This window comes from Anastrepha obliqua, chromosome 4, assembly GCF_027943255.1.
Source record: "Anastrepha obliqua isolate idAnaObli1 chromosome 4, idAnaObli1_1.0, whole genome shotgun sequence".
NCBI classification, from domain to species: domain Eukaryota; kingdom Metazoa; phylum Arthropoda; class Insecta; order Diptera; family Tephritidae; genus Anastrepha; species Anastrepha obliqua.
Window position 1 is genome coordinate 2,585,018 of NC_072895.1, and position 18,703 is coordinate 2,603,720.

Here is an 18,703-nt window from a genome sequence, read left to right on the forward strand (position 1 = left end):
TTTATTGTCTTTGTATAAAAATTATCGATAAAAATACTTGAAAGAAATATTTCAATAAGTTTTTAGCTACTCTTACCTTGTCGTTGCAAATAAAACCACGTGTGTCACAACGCCCCCTTCCTCTCATTGGACCCAACACACAATTTTTCCTGGAAACTTTATATATTATTTCCGTATTGCTATTTTATTTATTTCTATCCTTAATAGCCAGTTTTTAAGGAGGCAGAATTTTTATTCGGTACTCCAAGCAAGAGTTACTTTTAGCCCGATTCATGGCACTTAAGCATCAGCCAATCGGCAGAAGCCGAACGTAAGGACAAAAATCTCTGATACTCAAGACTGCCTGGGCAGACGTGTATGGAAACGCAAAAACTGCTCTTCGCAAAATTATAATTATAACAAAAAAAAGCAAAGCAGATTGAAGAAACAAACGTTGGAAGAGAAAGTTAAATATAATGGAAATAATGGATTTATTTTTTCCCTAATAAAGGGTGATCCGATTGGAGGTACTTTTGTTATTGAGGCTTATTTTAACAGATGACGCGTGACTACTGTCAAACTAAATAGATAATTTTTTTCAGTATTCCAAAAATTGACGCTGTGTGAAAAGTGTTCAGCGCGCGCTTAGGCCAACTTATGGTGTTCAGCGATAAAGCCAATTTTTGGCGTAATGGTTACGATAATAAACAAAATTGCCGTATTTGGGCTGATGAGCAACCGGAAGTCATTTCAGAATAGCCAGTACAACCATTGAAAACAAACGTTTGGTGCGGCCAATGGGCGGAAGGAATCATCGGCCCATATTTCTCCAAAGACAAGGCTGGCGCCAATGTAATAGAGAATGGCGAAAGCTATCACGCTATGATAAACGACTTTTGATGTCGGAAATTGAAGCCAGTGATCTCCGCAATATTTGGTACCAAGGAGACGAAGCTACTTGCCGTACAGCCCGTGAAAAAATGGACTTACTGCACCGACGATTCGTCTCTCGTCTCGGACTAGTGGATTGCCCGCCAAGGTCGTTGATATTACACCTTCGGATTTTCATTGTGGGTGTATGTAAAGTTTAAATGCTTTGTGGCTAAATCAGCTTCTGGAAGCCAACATTACTAGAGTTATTCACGAGATGCCGACCGAAGTCCTCCAGCGAGTCATTCAAAATTGGTTTTACGGATGGCCGAATTACGGCGCAGTTGCGGCCAACATTTAAAAGGGATTATCTCTAAAAAATAAATGTCATAATTGGTTCTACATAAAAACAATAAAGATTGCCTAATCAATTTAAATTTTCGATGAGTTATATATGTTGTGCTGATGTTGGCAATCCAGTGGTCCACCACCAGTCAAGGACCTTAAAATGGTAATTAATTTTATATGATTCAGCAATTTATGGATACTAAAAACTAGATTTACTCTGGTGTCCTCTGTGAATCATAAATTTGGGAAAATATACGTGTTCGCCCTTCACCATTGTTAGCTACACTAATTTAAGTTACAGGGTTTTAAGCATCACACCTACACACATAAATGAGATCTATCAAAGTTTCGGGTCATATTTTCGCCTGAATATTGTTACAGGTAAAGAAAGTTCGCAAAGGCATTAGACCCAATGCTAGCTTTACATTTTGGCGCAACATTAATTATATGAAAATACACGCACAACAACAACTACGTGCGCGCACTGCGTATTGTAGCAGGTATAGGATGTCTTTGGTACTTCTCTGTGTTTGCACAAAAAGGCACAAACATATGTACGTATATATAAATATAAAAGAAGGCGGAAGTGTAAGAAGTAGAGAAGTGAGGAAGCATTCGATCGTACGCGATCTACATAGCATTTACTCGTATCTTTGGCGCTGTGCCGACGAGCTGTGTACTCACCAGTTGGTATTTCGTAGATTTGTTCATCTTCTTCGAAAGGATTTTTACTAACCGATGCTTCTACATTTTCATTGTTTTGCGCATTCGCATTTTGCTCAACATTTGTTGAAGCTTCTTTATTAACAGTATTAAGTTCATTTGTAGCGGCCGCACGCTTATCAATATTTACGCATTGATTGGGCGAGGCCGCGGCGGCGCGCGATTTTCGTATCAAATTCAATGGGTTCAATAACTGTGCTTTGTGTCTTTTTGGTGACTTTTGAATGACTTTACCTCCTGATTTCTTATTCGTTTCATCCGTATTGCCATTATTCGCATCCGTCGCCAATGTTGCTGCCGTTTTTGGGGGTGTATCGACGTTGGCATTGGGGGTGGGTGACTGCGTGTCTGCTGCATTTTCATTGACGTTAGCATTACCGTTTAGCTGTTCTGGTGTGGGTTTCGCCGATTTCTTTGTATTGCTGCTTTCGTCTACGTTGTTAGTGGTTGCCGGAGTGGCCGTCACATTCGAGACTTCTTTATCGTTTGTTGTCAGTTCATCAGTTGTGAGGGACGCCTCAGCAGCAGCATTATGCGCCTGTGCAACATCTATACTTTCGCTTTTCTCTGTCGCAGCAGCAGCAAGTGACGTGTTCGCATTTGGACTATCCAGTACAATACTTTGGCGCTGTTCGGCGGCATTGTTGGGTGTCGCTTCGTTCGTGACCGTCGAAAGTAGTGCAACTGCATTCTGATATGAAGGCGGAATCACAGGTCCAGTTAGGGGGCTGCTTTCCGGCGAAGAAGGTGAGCCGGCGCTGGCACTCGACATGGTGGGGGCGACAGCGGGAGTGGCACCGCCTCTCAACTTTAACGGCGTCGATTCTGGTGTTGGAGAAACTGAGTCAAGCCTGGATGTTTGATGTGAGGAGCTTGTGGATGTGGATGATGCTGTTTGTTTGTTTGTTCATTTGTGTATGTTTGTGGTGGTTGTTTCGTATTTGGATTTATGAATTCCGGTTTTCGAATTTTTGATTTCGAATTTGAATTCCAATTGAAATTTGCATTTTATTCCATTTGTTTATGTTGTTAAAATTATTTGTTTAGTTGGTTGCAATATTCGGTTGTTAGAAGCATTCCAAACGAAACGAAACGAAAAAAATGAAAGAAAATTGAGGGAAACAAGAAAATAAGAAACTCATCACATGCATGTCAAACACTGTAAATTATTTTCAAATGAAACAAAAACACTAAAGTTAAAAAAAATATATTTAATGCTAAAGACATGCAAAATTTTGATACCAAAATCATAAGCAAATTTCGAAATTAAGCGAAAAAGCACACACATACATACTCGTAAGGATAAATGACATAAGTTGAAATATAATTTTTTTATAAATATGTATAAATCTATGTATATATTGCGCTTACACCCTTTATTGGGTGGAGGGACCTACAGTTTTATGCCGCCTGCGAATGGCAGATGGTTTTTTATGAGCAGCTTTTGATGGCAGAAATACAATCGGAGGTTTGCCATTGCCTGTCGGAGAGCGATCGCTGTTAGAAAAATCTTTTTCTATCATTTGGTGTTTCATGCCCGGGGTTTCAAACGTCACGCGGCGCTAATTATAATTATATAATATGAAGAAATACATTTTTCTCTTAAACTCTTAAGATTCGCTGATTTCTTATTACCCGATTACAGTTGGGGGCCGATATAATGAAATAAAAACTTTTACTTAAAATTTGCTTTAAAGGCAAAAAAACAAATCGGACTTCTAAAAATATCGGCGGAATACGCGAAGACTCTTTGCAACCGGGCGACCCGATTCTAATCATTTTTATACGCTACGGGGTTTAATTAAATTTGACGGATGACAAGTTCATTGTTAGTAACATAATTTTATTTTGTAAAATTAGCTATAAACCATAACTACAGATTAATTACTAAACTTGCGATATTTTATCTAAAATTATTATTTTCTGACTTTGTCTCAAATTCGACTGAAACCGAACTTTTTGTATCCAATGCATGACAAAATTTAACTTACTATGTTTGAAAAAATATTCATAAAGTGTAGGATGTCACCGCTTCTATATTCAGCGACTTTTTTTGTACCAGCTGAGTTCCCGTTGTCTGATCAAAATCAAATAATTAACATGGACTTGGCACAAATACACACACGTGGTTGTCCAGACACAAGATTCATAGATGGCTTGGACATTTATAGTTATTCTTTCGCTTCAATAAGCATTAATTTTATAATATATTTCACAATTTGTATATTTATATATATAGAGGTTGTTCAATAGGTGCGCTTCAACTTTTTTCCGATAGGGAGGGTGAACGACGCAATATTTTTTATTTTTCGCTTGTCATTTGTAAACTTCATTAGTATACATTTCATCATGGAACGCTATACACTTGAGCAACGATTGCAAATCGTACAAATTTTTTATGAAAATAATCGTTCTGTTGCTGCTACTTTAAGAGCATTACGGCCATTTTACGGTGTATTTAACAAGCCGTCCCATTTTGGGGTTATGTGAAGTCATTGGTCTACAGTAACAAGCAGGCGACGATTTGTGAGCTAAGAGCCAATATTGAACGCGAAATTGATGGAATTTCGGCCGATTTATGCAAAAGAGTGGTCGAAAATTGGGTTCAACGATTGGACTTCGTAAAACGTGCACGCGGTGGTCATGCAAAAGAAAACGAATTTCATACTTAAATGTATATGTTCAAACTCGATAATAAAAAAAAATTAGTTAAAAAAGTCAAACCGTTTGTGTTTTATTCAAAAAAGTTCAAAAGTAGAAGCGCTCTTACTGAAAAACCCTATACATATTTATATATTTGCTTTCATGACAAGAACATCTCGTCCCCTTTTTGTGTTAACTTCGTAACTTAATTTTTTTCAAAATTGATATTTTTAGTGAAAAACACTCCTTAGCACTCCACTCCTGTTACGTAAAACAAAACATACAATGTTCATAATGATTATACAATTTTTTTAGAGCGTTTCGATTCTTCTCGTATCTACATGTTCGAAATCAAAAACCTCGTATCTACTATAAGTATCGTATCAAATAAGCTTTTCATAGAAGTTAAGTAACTCTAAACATTTTTATTGATTTACTGAAAATTATGATTTTGTAGATACGAGGTTAACACAGAAAGGGGACGATCTGTTTGTTTTGTTTGTTCATATCCGGCAATATTTTCTTTGTGGCACCACGGTCACGCCAGTCACATGCGTTGCCGCAGCGGACGCAACGGGCCCCCTTGTGACGGCCCTATTATTTGTTTATTTACAATTCTGACATATGAGCGACCAAATTGCAAAAACAAAATATATGTAAATGTTTTTGTTGCCCATGCAAGGCCTCTTCTGTGCATTCGTCTTGCACAAAGTTATAAAACTCGTATGTATGTACTTAGTATGTGCACAAGTATTTATACCTATGGATTTGTATGCATTGGATAAAAAATAAAAAAAATTAACTAAAAAAATATAAAACAAATTAATTGCAAAAACAAAACATAATAATAATAAACTAAGCTCTCTAACATATTAATGATAATGCAATAATTTAATAAGCAAATAAAAATACGCCTCACTCACATTTTTAGCAAAGAAAGGTAAATTTTTAAATTAAAAGTTAATATACTTAATAATACGCCTAAGCAAGCTAAATTCCATTCGATGATAAGACCGGAGCTTAGCGAAAAGTAGCACAAAATAAATATATTAAATTTTGTTTGATTAATAAATGAAACATATCTGCTCCAACGCAAAAAAAAAAACAAAAAACAAAAAAAAACCACTTCTATTCTGCCCAAAGAGAAATGCTTAAAATCGAAGGGTATTCATTTAGCTACCAACTAAAGCAAGCATAATTTATACACAAATTTATGAAAATGCAATTTTATAATATATTATATAAAAACATATTTATGCAGCTACATACATATATGCATAGGGACAAAATCAATTGGAAAGAAAATAAGCAAAAAATGTTACAAAAAGAAAATAGAAACAAAAAGCATTAAAATGGCCAATAAAATTCTCAACATGATTCTAAAATATTATTATGAAATAAAGTTATAGTTCATAAATTAAAATATTTTATTTTTAACACTCTTTCTACCGCTCACACATTCGTTCCCACAATCATTCACTTTGCGTTGCGCTTGGATTTATTTTAATTTTTTCTTTTTTTATCAAAAAACAAAACAAACAAAAGCGCAGTTCTGAAACTATGAATTGCATAATAACAACAACACATCCTAAAAAGCTAAGTATAATAGGGTGTACTAAAATGCGTGTACTGTACTGAAATACTTACGACTAGTGGCATTACTAGAACCATTTGTGGTGATCTGATTTTGATAGTTGCTATTATTAGTGTTGCTTGTATTGTTCATTTGCTTGAATGGCGACGTCTTCGTTGGGCTAGGAACGGGAAAGGTAGAGCCTTAAAGCAGAGAGAGAGAGAGAGAGGGAACAAGTCCGAAGTTAATATTTTTTTCTTTTAATGACTTCGCAATGCGCCACTTACTTTCCATAAATTTACTAGTTTGTTTTCGTAGCGTGTTTGAGCCGCGCTGGGAATCAGTTGCTAATTTGTCCACAATTGCCTCCAACTCGGAGTAGATCTAAAGCAAATGAAACAGTAAATTTTAAAATTTTTATTTTCTCACATTAAAGTCACCTTAGACGTTTCATTATGAAAAACTTGTTCCGTTGCAAAGAGTGTCTGTAAATTGGTGACCAAAAATAGTATTCTTGAATCATATAAGGCGGGCAACTCATCATGTAACTCAGTGTTGAGTATTTCATAGGTGCGACGAGCTTCCTCCAGCTGCTCGCGTCCTTTGGTAAGCTTTAGTTCAACGAAAAAAAAATGCAATTTAGGCACTCAATACTTCAAATGAATTCAAAATTACTACAATAAATACAGTAAGTTGTTGTCAGTTTTATTTCTTTTAATTCGCATTTTACCTTGACATCATCCTTACGCTTATTGGCATTGGCCTGTAGACTCTGGAATGAGTGGCGTTGGCCATCGTAGTCAATAAGTTTTCTATTGCGTTTGTCCACCTTTTTCTGAAAAAAGGTAAATGGATAATTTTTTGTATATAAGAAGGCTTGTCAAACATAATACTCGTATACAATTTTTCTTTGATCTACCTTCATTTCAGGAAACTGGCCAGTGTACGTATTCAATGGAATCAGCACTTGATCCGCCAATTTATGAGCAAAATCTTGCCAAAGGCTTTCGGCAGCGCCAGTTTGCGCCTGCAACGCATCGTAGCCGACCCAGTGTGGTTCATAGATTTCGGATATGGCATCCATTAGCGACTTGGAAGCAGCTTGAGCAGCTAAAATATCAAGCACGAAAGATGAAAAGACTTGCCGTGTGGGAACAGCTTTATTACATTTCATAATATTTACCTCGAATGCATCTGATATAATTGTTAAACTCTTTTTGTAGTCTGTTGGCATTATTTTGTTGGCGATTGAAGTTGTTTAAATGTTCATCGAAGATGTCATCCGCAGTTCGGTCGACTTTGCCCAGGTTTTGCAAAATCTGAAGAAACGAGAGTGAAATGGAAACAATGAAATTCGATCTGATATTTATAATTTATTTATTGCAGCCGCTTATGATAGGCTTCTGACTCGATAGGCTCAAATACCCAAGTATATACAAATATGAGCACAATAGACCTTTCAGGCCGCAGTAAATCCCCTCATAGTAATAATAGACAAATATGAGCCTCAACGATCAATAAATATTATAAAATGCTGAACTCATCCAGAAGCTCAACATAATGGCGAATTTGAGAATGTTGAGCGAAGAATCGAATGCTACTGCGTGATTGTTTATAAATAATGGAATAAGAGCTAAGATAAGGAAAAAATAAAAAATATAAAACCGCAAACTATACGAGGCAGGAACAATCAGTTCCTAGAAATTAGAAGACATGGCGTTATCATCTTGAGTTCATCATTTTGATTAACTAGAAGCCTACTTTAAAAACGCGCACCTTAATTTTCTGAATGATTTATGAAATAATTTTGCTGTAACAGGCAGTTGAAATGTTTTTTCAAATGGTAAATAAAAAATGCAACTCCTATGTGAACACTATTTCTTGCGCAAAAAAAAAACATCATGCAAACTGAAATAGCTTCTTAAGTATTATAGGGATTTTTTACCATCGATTTACAAGTAAGCGACAGTGCGCTACCGGAACGACCGGATTTATATCCAACCAAGAACTGTCACTACAGCACCAGTCCCCATAAATGTATGGGGAATATTTGTGTTGCTACAACAGTAACAACAACGCACCGAACAGTCGCCTAATTGAGGTTCTCACAGCAAAAATGGTCGATAAACTCCAAGTTATAACAGTGGAGGCTCGGCGAGTGAAGGTCGCAAACTTCCAGAAGGTGCAGACTTATCAGGTGGATCAGTGATTCCAGTTTTGCACAAACATATATACAGGAAGAGGTAATCCACAAGATCGGCAGCTGGTTTAGTCACAATCGACCACAAAGCAATGGTTTCGACTTCAAATAAGTGATTGGTGATATTCAAACGCAAACCGAGCCAGAACTTGCGCCGTTCCGCATCCTCGGAAGGAATTCGTATTAATCAAAATACATCCGAGTCTAAACAAACAATCGAAGTAGTGGACTTCAACTGGCGAATTGAAGCCGAAGGAGGGCAAGATGGGTCTGTGGTAGCATGGTGACAGTGTTTTCGGAGGGTTTTTCGGTTTTTCAGTTTCTTTTTAACTCACATTGTTGCGTTTGAAAAAAGGTGTAAAAGTCATCGAATCAATTCGACGCTGATATCAAATACAAAAGGTCGTCTTTAGTTCGCAAAACTGTATGGATTGGTTACGAGTTGCTCCCACATAATTTTCTGTAAACTTAGACCAGTGTAACTTTTTCCTGTTTCTTAGAGATTTGTCCCGAGAAATCGAGGGCGTCAACAAACTGTCGAAACGTTAGATGTGGCTGAACTGGAGGACTATGGGATTGCTTATAATGGGCTCACAGATAAGTAGATCATCTACATTTTCTAGTTTAACTCCCTAACGAGATTATAACCATACGTTTTCCCATACAACGCTGTGTTATCGATAATTATTATTACGAATGTTAAGAGAAACGTTAATGGAAAAACTTAATAAAATGGACGCAGGAAAAGAAAAGACATAATTCTAATAAAATTTTTGAAGTGAAACTTCTTAGGCGTCGATGGACGAGCGAGAATGGAGAGTAAAATTTTAAGGCCATACAACGTTTCGTTCCGCGAGAGAGAAAAAAGATAAAACGTAGAGGAAAAAGAGAGAGAGCTATACCTTATATATATATTAGATACACTTTAGCTATTTTTCCTGCGTTTTTCCTTGTGGTTGCTAATTTCTACTTTTGGTTGCCTACTTTTTGGTGCAAACTTGTAGGAAATATATTTTTGGTGCCTACTTTTTGGCGTTATATTTCTTTGGTGTCTACTGTTAAGGGCGTTTTTGGTGCCTACTTTTTGGCGTTATGATTCTTTGGTGTCTACTGTTTGGGGCGTTTTTTGGTGCCTACATTTTGGCGCTTATTTCCGTTTCGTGGCTAGTGCTTGTGCGTACTATAAAGTGCTATCCATTCCGGCGTCGGATTTATAGGTATTGCCCTGCGGTAATTTGTGCCTTTGCTGCGGTCCTGGAATCGCTGCGTTTGTGCGGGTGATAAACGCTTGGAGTAGTGCGCGTTGTTGCTACGGTTTGTGTCTGGAGTTTACCTACACCGGTCGACCCTTCTCCGATTTTTGTAAATTTTGTCTATTTGTATTCTCTGCAAATGTTGTGAGTTTATTTAGATATATAGTCCTTCTCTCTCTCCCTCTCCCTCTTTCTTTGTCTGCCTTGCAAGTTTCACTTCTGTTATGTGTACTACGCTACACGCACTTTTCTTTTTTTAGATATTATTTGTTGCATCGACAGTGGAGGGCGTTTACGGAATTCCTACAAACTGTCTATTACTAGCAGAAAATCGCGCAATTAAATTAACTAACTTAAATCAACATCTCTTAGCCTTTCTTCATATCGTTAATAATAATTAAACAAACCAAATACACTAAAATATTACACTAAAACAATTCCTATGAAGAAAAACATTTCAAATAGTATTGAAAGCTGATTGTCAATTTTGTAGCTAATTTGCCATATGTGAACGGGTAGGTGGTTACTTTTTGTGGATTTATTGCTAATCACTGTATATGTGAACGTGCTTTTAAGCTTTAGAAAACATTTGGCTAACAAAAGATTGGTAAAAAAACAATTAAGTTTTCAAACCTACAAAATGTCATGTTATTAGAAGAATAATGCATAAGCACCTTTACCTTCAACTTTCAATATACCTTCTACTCAAATATGAACGAGACGTTATCAATAAAACGGTCCGCGGATGACACATGGCAAAAATAATTTTTTTGTTTTTTGGTAGGACTGTTATAAGCTTACATGACAAATTTCAGCGTGATATGTCACATAGTTTGTTTTCTGTACTACTGTAAACAAGTCAAGCTCAAGTGTGTTCTTCGAATTTAAGGGGTTAGGGGTAGTCAGAGGCCCGAAAAAATGATGATTTTCACGAATTTTTTTTGCTACTTAATTAATTTATTTAACAAAAATAAAAACATAGCATAAAAACATCATGTTTTAACTTGACTTCACCAAAATTTCAAAAAAAAAAAAATTAATAATTGCAAAAGTTATCGCTGTTTGTGTGAAGCCCGTTTCTCCAGAAGTCCCTTGCGGTGAACATCACAAGTCCTTGCAGATTCATCTAAAACCAATCGGACAAGAAAAATTAGTTTTATTAATAGATAATCTTGTGCCTGATCGAAGCTTTTTTTTTTTTCAAAATGAACAAAATGGCGGCCTCAGAAAATTTTTTCCAGATTTTAGAAAAAAAAACCAACAGTTAATTGTTAAAAAAAAATCGAAATTTTTGAAAAAAAAAAAATCCTTCGATCAGGCACAAGTTTTTTATGTTTTTCAAAAGCTGTATAAATTTTATTGAAATCTACGTAGCGGTTTTTAAGTTACAGTGTTCACCAGTTTGAAAAACATAGTTTTGAGAAAAACGCATTTAAAGTTTTGCTATCGGCTCCGGAGCGGCCGAGCGCCCTTTGTTAATTGTTGAATAACTTGAAAAGTATTTGTCGGATTCACTTCAAATTTTTACACAATATTTTTAAAACATTATACTTTAAGAAAATGCAAAAAAAAAAAATCGATTTTTTGAAAATTCTGACTACCCCTAACCCCTTAACGAGGGAAATTCAAGTTGAACAAAGAATTTGTTTGAAATTTTGGTATTCCATCAAAAATTAAGGTTATGCTGACTGTTTTTTTCGATTACGAAGGTGTGGTGCACTCGGAGTTCCTTCCGCAAGGCCGATCAGTTAACGCTGAATATTATTTAGACGTTTTAAAGCGTTTGCGCGAGAACATTCGTCTTAAAAGGAAGGAATTGTGGGACAACAAGTCATGGTTCTTGCATCACGATAATGCACCAGCTCACACATCACGTCTTGTTCGCGATTATTTGAACAAAAATAATGTTAATATCGTTCCGCAAGCACCGTATTCGTCTGATATGGCTCCATGTGACTTTTTCCTGTTTCCCAAGCTCAAGTTGCCGCTCCGTGGAAAACATTTTGAGACAATTGAAGTCATAAAAGAGAATTCGAAGAACACACTCGAGTAGCACAGAAAACAAACTATGTGACATATCACGCTGAAATTTGCCATGTAAGCTTATAACAGTCCTACCAAAAACCAAAAAATTTATTTTTGCCATATGTCATCCGCGGACCGTTTTATTGATAACGTCTCGTTCATATTTGAGCAGAAGTTATGTAACCTTGTCTACGAAAAGGTACCTTACGTGCGGAAACAAGTTTTTGAGAAAACAGCAGTTAAAGTATAACCTTCTAAAAACCCTTGTAACTTTTTTAAATATTAATATTTTTCAATCCGGTTTGGCTTATTTTCTTCAGCATAGATCACAGTATCAATAAAATCACAGAAGCAGTGGAAACCATTTTTTTATATATAAATAAATAAGAAAAAGTCAATGCAAATCGCAGAAATCGTTTTAAAAAATAAGTTAGCTTTTGTACCGACATCCATGCCAAAAAAAAACTCATAAGACCCGGCGACAAAAATTATTGTCTTCGTTATTCTAATTCGTATCATGACAAAAAAATCAGTCTTTTTCGTATTTGTACTTTTATTTTTTTTTTTTACTTTTAACAATAGATCAGCTCTGGTCGCAGTGCGTAATGGCCTTCTAATAAATAATACTTTTAACAAACTTTTTAAACAAATTATGACTTTCGGGTTTTCACCATTTCAAAGAGCCTTTCACACACTATTCGAATCAACAAAAAAGTGAAAAATGATTTTTTGACACGTAAGGTACCTTTTCATAGTCCAGGTCACATACATATGTATATACATACATACATACATACATAGCACATTAAGGTTTTTTTTATAAAATGTTTGTATGGAAACCAATTCGTTGGGCGTTTACAATGGTCGTTAGATTTGTAAACAAATACACGCATATACTCGTATGTGTGTGTGTAACATATACTTCTGTTAAACAAATATAAATAAGCATTGCATTTGACTGCATTTGGGTGTAGGCAATGACTTTCATATTTGTTTTGAAATTTTATTATTAGGAGCTTTTACACACATACATACATACATACATACGTATATAAACATATTCATTTTGATTTTTTTTGTTTTTGTTTTTTGTATACCACGTTTTTTGCTCACTTCAAATGTCTGTAATTTGAGCTGCTCAACGCGCACGCTTTGGTAATTTTGATAAAAATAAACTAAACAGCTTTGAATATGAAGCCAGCGCGCGTAAGTTTATATGAATGAGTGAGCAAAGCGTACCCGGCACAAGTGTAACGAAACAATGACAAGAGCCGTTTAATGTTGGTATGTAAATTCATTGGAGTGTTCAGAGAGTTCAGAGCGGAATAGTGCCGTTTGTGCACTTCACCTTGACATTGTATCGTTTTTGCTCCAGATGTTTTCATATGTACTATACACATACAAATTCATACATATGTATGTATGAGTAGTATACATAGTTATGTACTTCCTATGTGTATTTAATAACTGGTCGTCTTGAGCATTAAAGCTTTAAACTGGTAAAGCAGTGCTGAGTGGTTGGTTTATGTGATAAGTTGAAGTCATAAATATAAGAGATTACTTTAACAACAGTGCAATATTTGTGTATATACATATGTATGTTTGTTTGTTCACATGTGCAATTGTTCTACGTAAACACAAAAGTATTCAGGCTACATATATGACATGTTGGCGCTTGGCTTGCTGCTGTCTGACCGCCTACAATCCGCCAGCCAACGCAAACAACATTGAGCTGCTGCTCTGCGTCGGATTTACGTAAGCACCACAGCATCTACACACATATGTATGTATGTCTGTACATATATAATAAATGTAAGTATAGGTCTACTAAGATAAGGCGACCGAAACTGAATAATTAAACCTATTTTTTTGTACCAAAAGTTATATAAAACGAAAATAATAAGAGATAAAATCGCAAATGATGTAAAGCTAGAACTTCGCAACAAATTTTCGACGCTTTGCGGTTTTCGACTCAGACTTTACAGCTTTCCAAGCTTTGACACATTCAGAGCGAAGCGGATTTCACGAAACTCTTCATCGGAACCGAAGCAGGGTTTTTGTAAGAAACCGGTGTGAAAGTAGTGCGCATTGATTTCTGAGCGATATCCGTTCTGTTTTGTTGTTCATTTTGAATTTTGTAACTCTTTTTTATGTTTTTGTGTGACCTGGGCGACATGGCTCTCCTGGAAGTACAAGGTGGCACAAAATTAATCACCATATCGGAAGGTTTATAATTTTTGCAAATGGTGTCGTATGTCACTTGTATTTTACACTAGACAGCTGCCGTACGCTAACAGAGCAGTAATGGAGCGCGCAAAGGTAAAAAAATGATTTGTCGTCATGGAAATCTTTGGCAAAAAATTATTCAAAAACAAAGTTGGATAAATTAATTAGTGCCATCTTATATTAGGCGCCGAGAATACACGAGCGATGTTTTAGAAAAACATTACATACATGTTTATATAATGCAGCCGAACTGACACGTCTTTGGCCGGATGTAAATCCGGGCCGTTCCGGTAACGTAGAACCGACTGTCGTGCCCCAATTTTACAAAGCAATATTTATGTGCTTAAATCTGCCATTTAAATACAAGTAATATCCAATATGACTACCAAACTGTTTAGAGTGTTTAACCTTTAATTGCAGCAATAAATTGCATTATGGGAAATGCCATAACACATCTGGCGAGTAAAGTCAAAAAGTTGCAGTTTCAAAGGTATACTAAACATTTTTTAGCATTTTAAATTTGTGTGTAAAAATCTTCAGTGCAAAATTATCAAACGGATATAAATAATTTATTTTCATAGAAATGCTTAAAAAAGTGACAAAATCCCATCATAATAAATAAAAAAAGTGGAGGAAAACGCCTCACAAGTCAACGGAAAAGCCGAAAACTTATACGCGCGTCTCTTAAGGATCATAAAAAATTCTCTTTTGGCCTTGCAGTTACCCTATTAGAAGAAATGTTGGACCTGCTAAATATTAATGTACCGATTAATTTACTGCCTACCTGAATCGGCGATATATCTCTTACTATCTACCTAAACTGATCTTTACTGAATTGTGTTGCTTAACTCTTGGTAACTCCTTGAAACTCATCGTAACGGATTTTTTCACTGTAGAATTCGAATTAAAAGAACACTCAAGAAAATAGCAAAGAAAAGATTTTGGTTCCATCTTATTTACAGTGCTGGGGCACGCATATCGAATATTCCATCAGATGCCTCTTAAATTGAATAATAAAACTGCCTCCGCACGTGTGTTTATGTACTCAGATGTACTGCTTTGTATGGTACCGGTAAGAGAATTGGCACGCTTTAGCAAGTACATGCATACATATATGTACAAATCCACGGACTGAAGCACAGATTCTGTGTATCTCATTAACGACCGCCACTATAATATTTTGCTGCACACATTTTTTTAAATATTTCTATGACCAACTTCCCAAAGAACAATAACAAACCGACTTGATTGCAGCACTCCCACAGTACAAATACGTAAATACCGCATTTTGGCGGAGCAACACGAATTATTCTTTGCTAACTCTGCTGTGGTTGGAGTGGTCTGACGCGTGGTCATACGCCGTTCCGCCTACCGTTTCAACAAAATCATTTAGGCGGGCATACGCCACCACTGCCGACAAGTTGTTTATTACGCCAGCTATTTTTTTTTGTTTTAGTTCAATAAAAAGCGAGCATATTGCAACAGAAAATCCTACGCAATTCAAGGTCGCACAGACAACAACAACTACGTATACGTTAATAGGTAGCTTCATATTTGTAATTATTTCGTATCTGTAACATGAACAAACACTACCAACAACAAGCACGTACATGCAAATGTGGTGGAACTCTTGAATCCCCGAGAAACTCACTTTTTCATTTTTTAAGATGAAAAGAATAAAAAGCTATGCGGCTATGGAACTTGCAGCTTCGCTGCTTTATTTTAGTTTTCAGTAAATTGAACGGTGTGGGCCCACACAGTCACAGTCACGTTGATCGGCCGTTTGTTGAAGATGTGGCGAACATAGCATGCTTATGAAGATTCTATATACATACATACATACGTACATACCACATATACAGATTTATATATACATATAAGTACATACAAGCGATATTTTGCAAAGTTTTGACTATTTTCTTAAATTTTTTTATAAAAATATAGGTTATGCTACAACAAAAAAATTTCTACCAAAGTTACTTTGTAGAAGAAAGTTAAATAGTTCAAAAAAAGTACTATAAGTAGTATAATAAATAAAAAAACCACCAAAATTTCCAACTTTCAGTCAGAAGTTTCAGCAAAATTCTGGGTATGCAGTTATACAGGCCATTCAACGTTAGTAAAATATTATACAAGTTTGGAGTGGATTAAAATTTTTTTCACACATGGCAACATCCTTTCATTTTATAAAGGGTGATCAATTTAAAGATATTAGATTTAAAATTGAAACAAAACAACGAAAACTGAAATTGATTGGTCAATCTTTATTATTTTTGTGTGGAAGCATTCAAGACATTTATTTTTAAAGATAACCCTTTTCAAATGATGGCCGCAACTGCGCCGTCATTCGGCCATCCGTAAACACGAATTTTGCATGACTCGCTGGAGGGCTTCGGGCGGGTATGTCATGAATAATTTTAGTAATGTTGGCTTCTAATACCTCAATCGACGCTGGTTTGCCCACCAAGTACTTATACTTTACATACCCCCACAAATAAAAGTACTAAGAAGTGATATCAAACCAATCCACTGGTCCGAGACGAGAGGTAAATTGCTCACCAAAACGACGACGCAGTAAATCCATTTTTTCATGGGATGTACTGCAAGTAGCGCCGTCAGCCGTCTTGTTGGAACCAAATGTTATGGAGAGCATGGGCCTCAATTTTCCTCTTTGAACAAATATGGGCCGATGATTCCTTCCGCCCATCGGCCGCACCAAACGTTTGTTTTCAATGGTTCTATTGGCTATTCTTTAATGGCTTCGGGTTGCTCTTCATCCCAAATATGGAAATTTTGTTTATTGACGTAGCCATTAAGCCAAAAATGGGGCTCATCGCTGAACACCATAAGTTGGCGCGAGCGCGCGATGAACACTTTTCACAAAACCTCAATTTTCGTAATACAATTGCGCGATTTGTGGAGGCATAAGTCTTTGCACGACGAAATGCCAATGAATTCTAAACAAAATTTTGTATTTAGTTTGACAGTAGTCACGCGTGATTCTCTAAGTCTGAGCCACATCAGGGCAGTAGACGCTGCGATGTTTCTACCTCCCCATTGTGTTCCAAAGAGCTAGCGCGCGCATTAGGGACTTCAAATTATACTGAGTCTCGTCCTATTACTTCCATTTGCATAGCGACGGACTAAATTTGATTAACCAGAGAAACACATACTTACACACACATACAGTACATGATTTGACGGTATCATTTTGCTCTAAGAGCGACTACTCTTCACTTAGTAACCTTATTATAATTGAAAATCCGTTTATTTTTATGAACGGCAGAAAATTTTCCAGGTGAAATTAATGAACAAATTTCTTCTCATCAAACTCTTCGTAATGACCTACACCCAGCCATGGGCGCATGAACCAGCCAGCATTTAAAAAAGTGGGTCAGTTTTCAAGGGGTTTAACTACACATTTCAGCTTAATACGAATAATTAAATGTGTTGAATTGAATGCGCCTCATGAATGTGCATGTGTATGTATGTACGTGTGTGTAGAGAAGTACTTGTGTTGTATGTATGTATAAGCGCTGGCTGTACATCTGATAATGAAGAAAGCATTGAAAGTAAATGATGAGGCTGGGGGCGTTACGACGCACAGAGCCATTGTCGATGTGACAAAAAGGCAAAAGGAAACTGCTTAGCCTTGTAACACTTTTTTACATAATGACTAATGTGGTCACTGCGTGCTCTTTTGGAACTGAAGGCACAGAAAAAGTAGGACAATTGTTGGAAATACGATGAGGCTTCTAAATTTTGTTGTATTATATAATATTTGGCGTTTCTCACTGAATAAAGAAAATATTAAAGGTGAAAAATAAAATATAAATTGCTTCATTTTCAAGCAAATTGGCCTTATTACAAAATAAAAAACGGGAAAATAGAAAAATGGAAAATATTCAATATCGCTTTTTGGGAAATTAAAAAATTACTATATCTACTATATAATTTATAAACTCGAAAATTACTTTAAGATATCCTGTAACCTAACGTTAAATGCACGTAATCTTGATAGCCAAGTCTTATCTGCGTTTGGCTTAGCCATTTAGATAACCAGGTAGAAAAATATTTTTCAATTCCATTTATCACGCCCGTTTGCTTAAGCAATTTTGCTTCAGTAAATTAAAAAAAAAAAAACAAGCAAACAGAAAACGGCGATCCGGCGATACAGACACGAACAATCAAATTCATGTGGTGTATATACTTTATGCACATACATATGTATGTACACACATGGACAATGAAATTGTTGTGCGACATCTTGCCCAGTTTTGGCTATTTTACTGTTTATTATTTGTATTATATAAATATAATTATATATATCGGTCAATAATGTCCAAAAAATAGTTTTTAGATAAGTATGCAGAAATTATCACAAGCACTTCTTTTATGCTGTATAAAAAATTTATGGCGATATCTATGAAGCACCTCAGATATATGTAAGTACCTCTGAAGTATATGAAAAGAAATATCTACTTTTACACAGGAAGGTATAGTAAACAGAAAACTTTGCAGCCGTTTTTCTAGCAAATGAGAGATATACAGACACTTACATGCTTTTTCACAAATGGAGGGATCCACAGTTTTACGTCGCCTCCGAACGGCAAATAGTTTTTTTACGAAGAACCTCAGAGGTTAGCCATTGTCTACCGAGGAGCGACAGTTATTGGAAAACAACTTTTTCTACCAATTGGTGCCTTGAACCTGGGCACTACCAAATGGTAGCCACGCACCAATTTGCGGAGTTTTCGTAATTTTTGCACAAATATTGAACAAATTACTAATATGGTTTTTGTTATGTAATTAGTTAAACTTTTATAAAAATCTAATATACACTAAATAAACAAAAGTAAAATA

General features: G+C 35.9%; 1 protein-coding gene across 3 annotated transcripts in view; it reads right to left on the minus strand.

The window, feature by feature from the left end:
• LOC129243519 (myc box-dependent-interacting protein 1) overlaps positions 1 to 18,703 on the minus strand; it is a 113,142-nt gene that overhangs the window by 7,687 nt on the left and 86,752 nt on the right. Inside the window, exons 2-8 of one of the 3 annotated variants that reach the window (XM_054880587.1) lie at positions 7,320 to 7,455; positions 7,056 to 7,246; positions 6,867 to 6,971; positions 6,577 to 6,747; positions 6,424 to 6,520; positions 6,211 to 6,339; positions 1,882 to 2,811 (exon numbers count right to left, since the gene is read on the minus strand). In XM_054880587.1, coding sequence (XP_054736562.1) covers positions 1,882 to 2,811; positions 6,211 to 6,339; positions 6,424 to 6,520; positions 6,577 to 6,747; positions 6,867 to 6,971; positions 7,056 to 7,246; positions 7,320 to 7,455 — 1,759 coding nt within the window. The remainder of the gene's footprint in view (positions 1 to 1,881; positions 2,812 to 6,210; positions 6,340 to 6,423; positions 6,521 to 6,576; positions 6,748 to 6,866; positions 6,972 to 7,055; positions 7,247 to 7,319; positions 7,456 to 18,703) is intronic. The other 2 variants (XM_054880589.1, XM_054880590.1) reach the window with 2 other exon arrangements.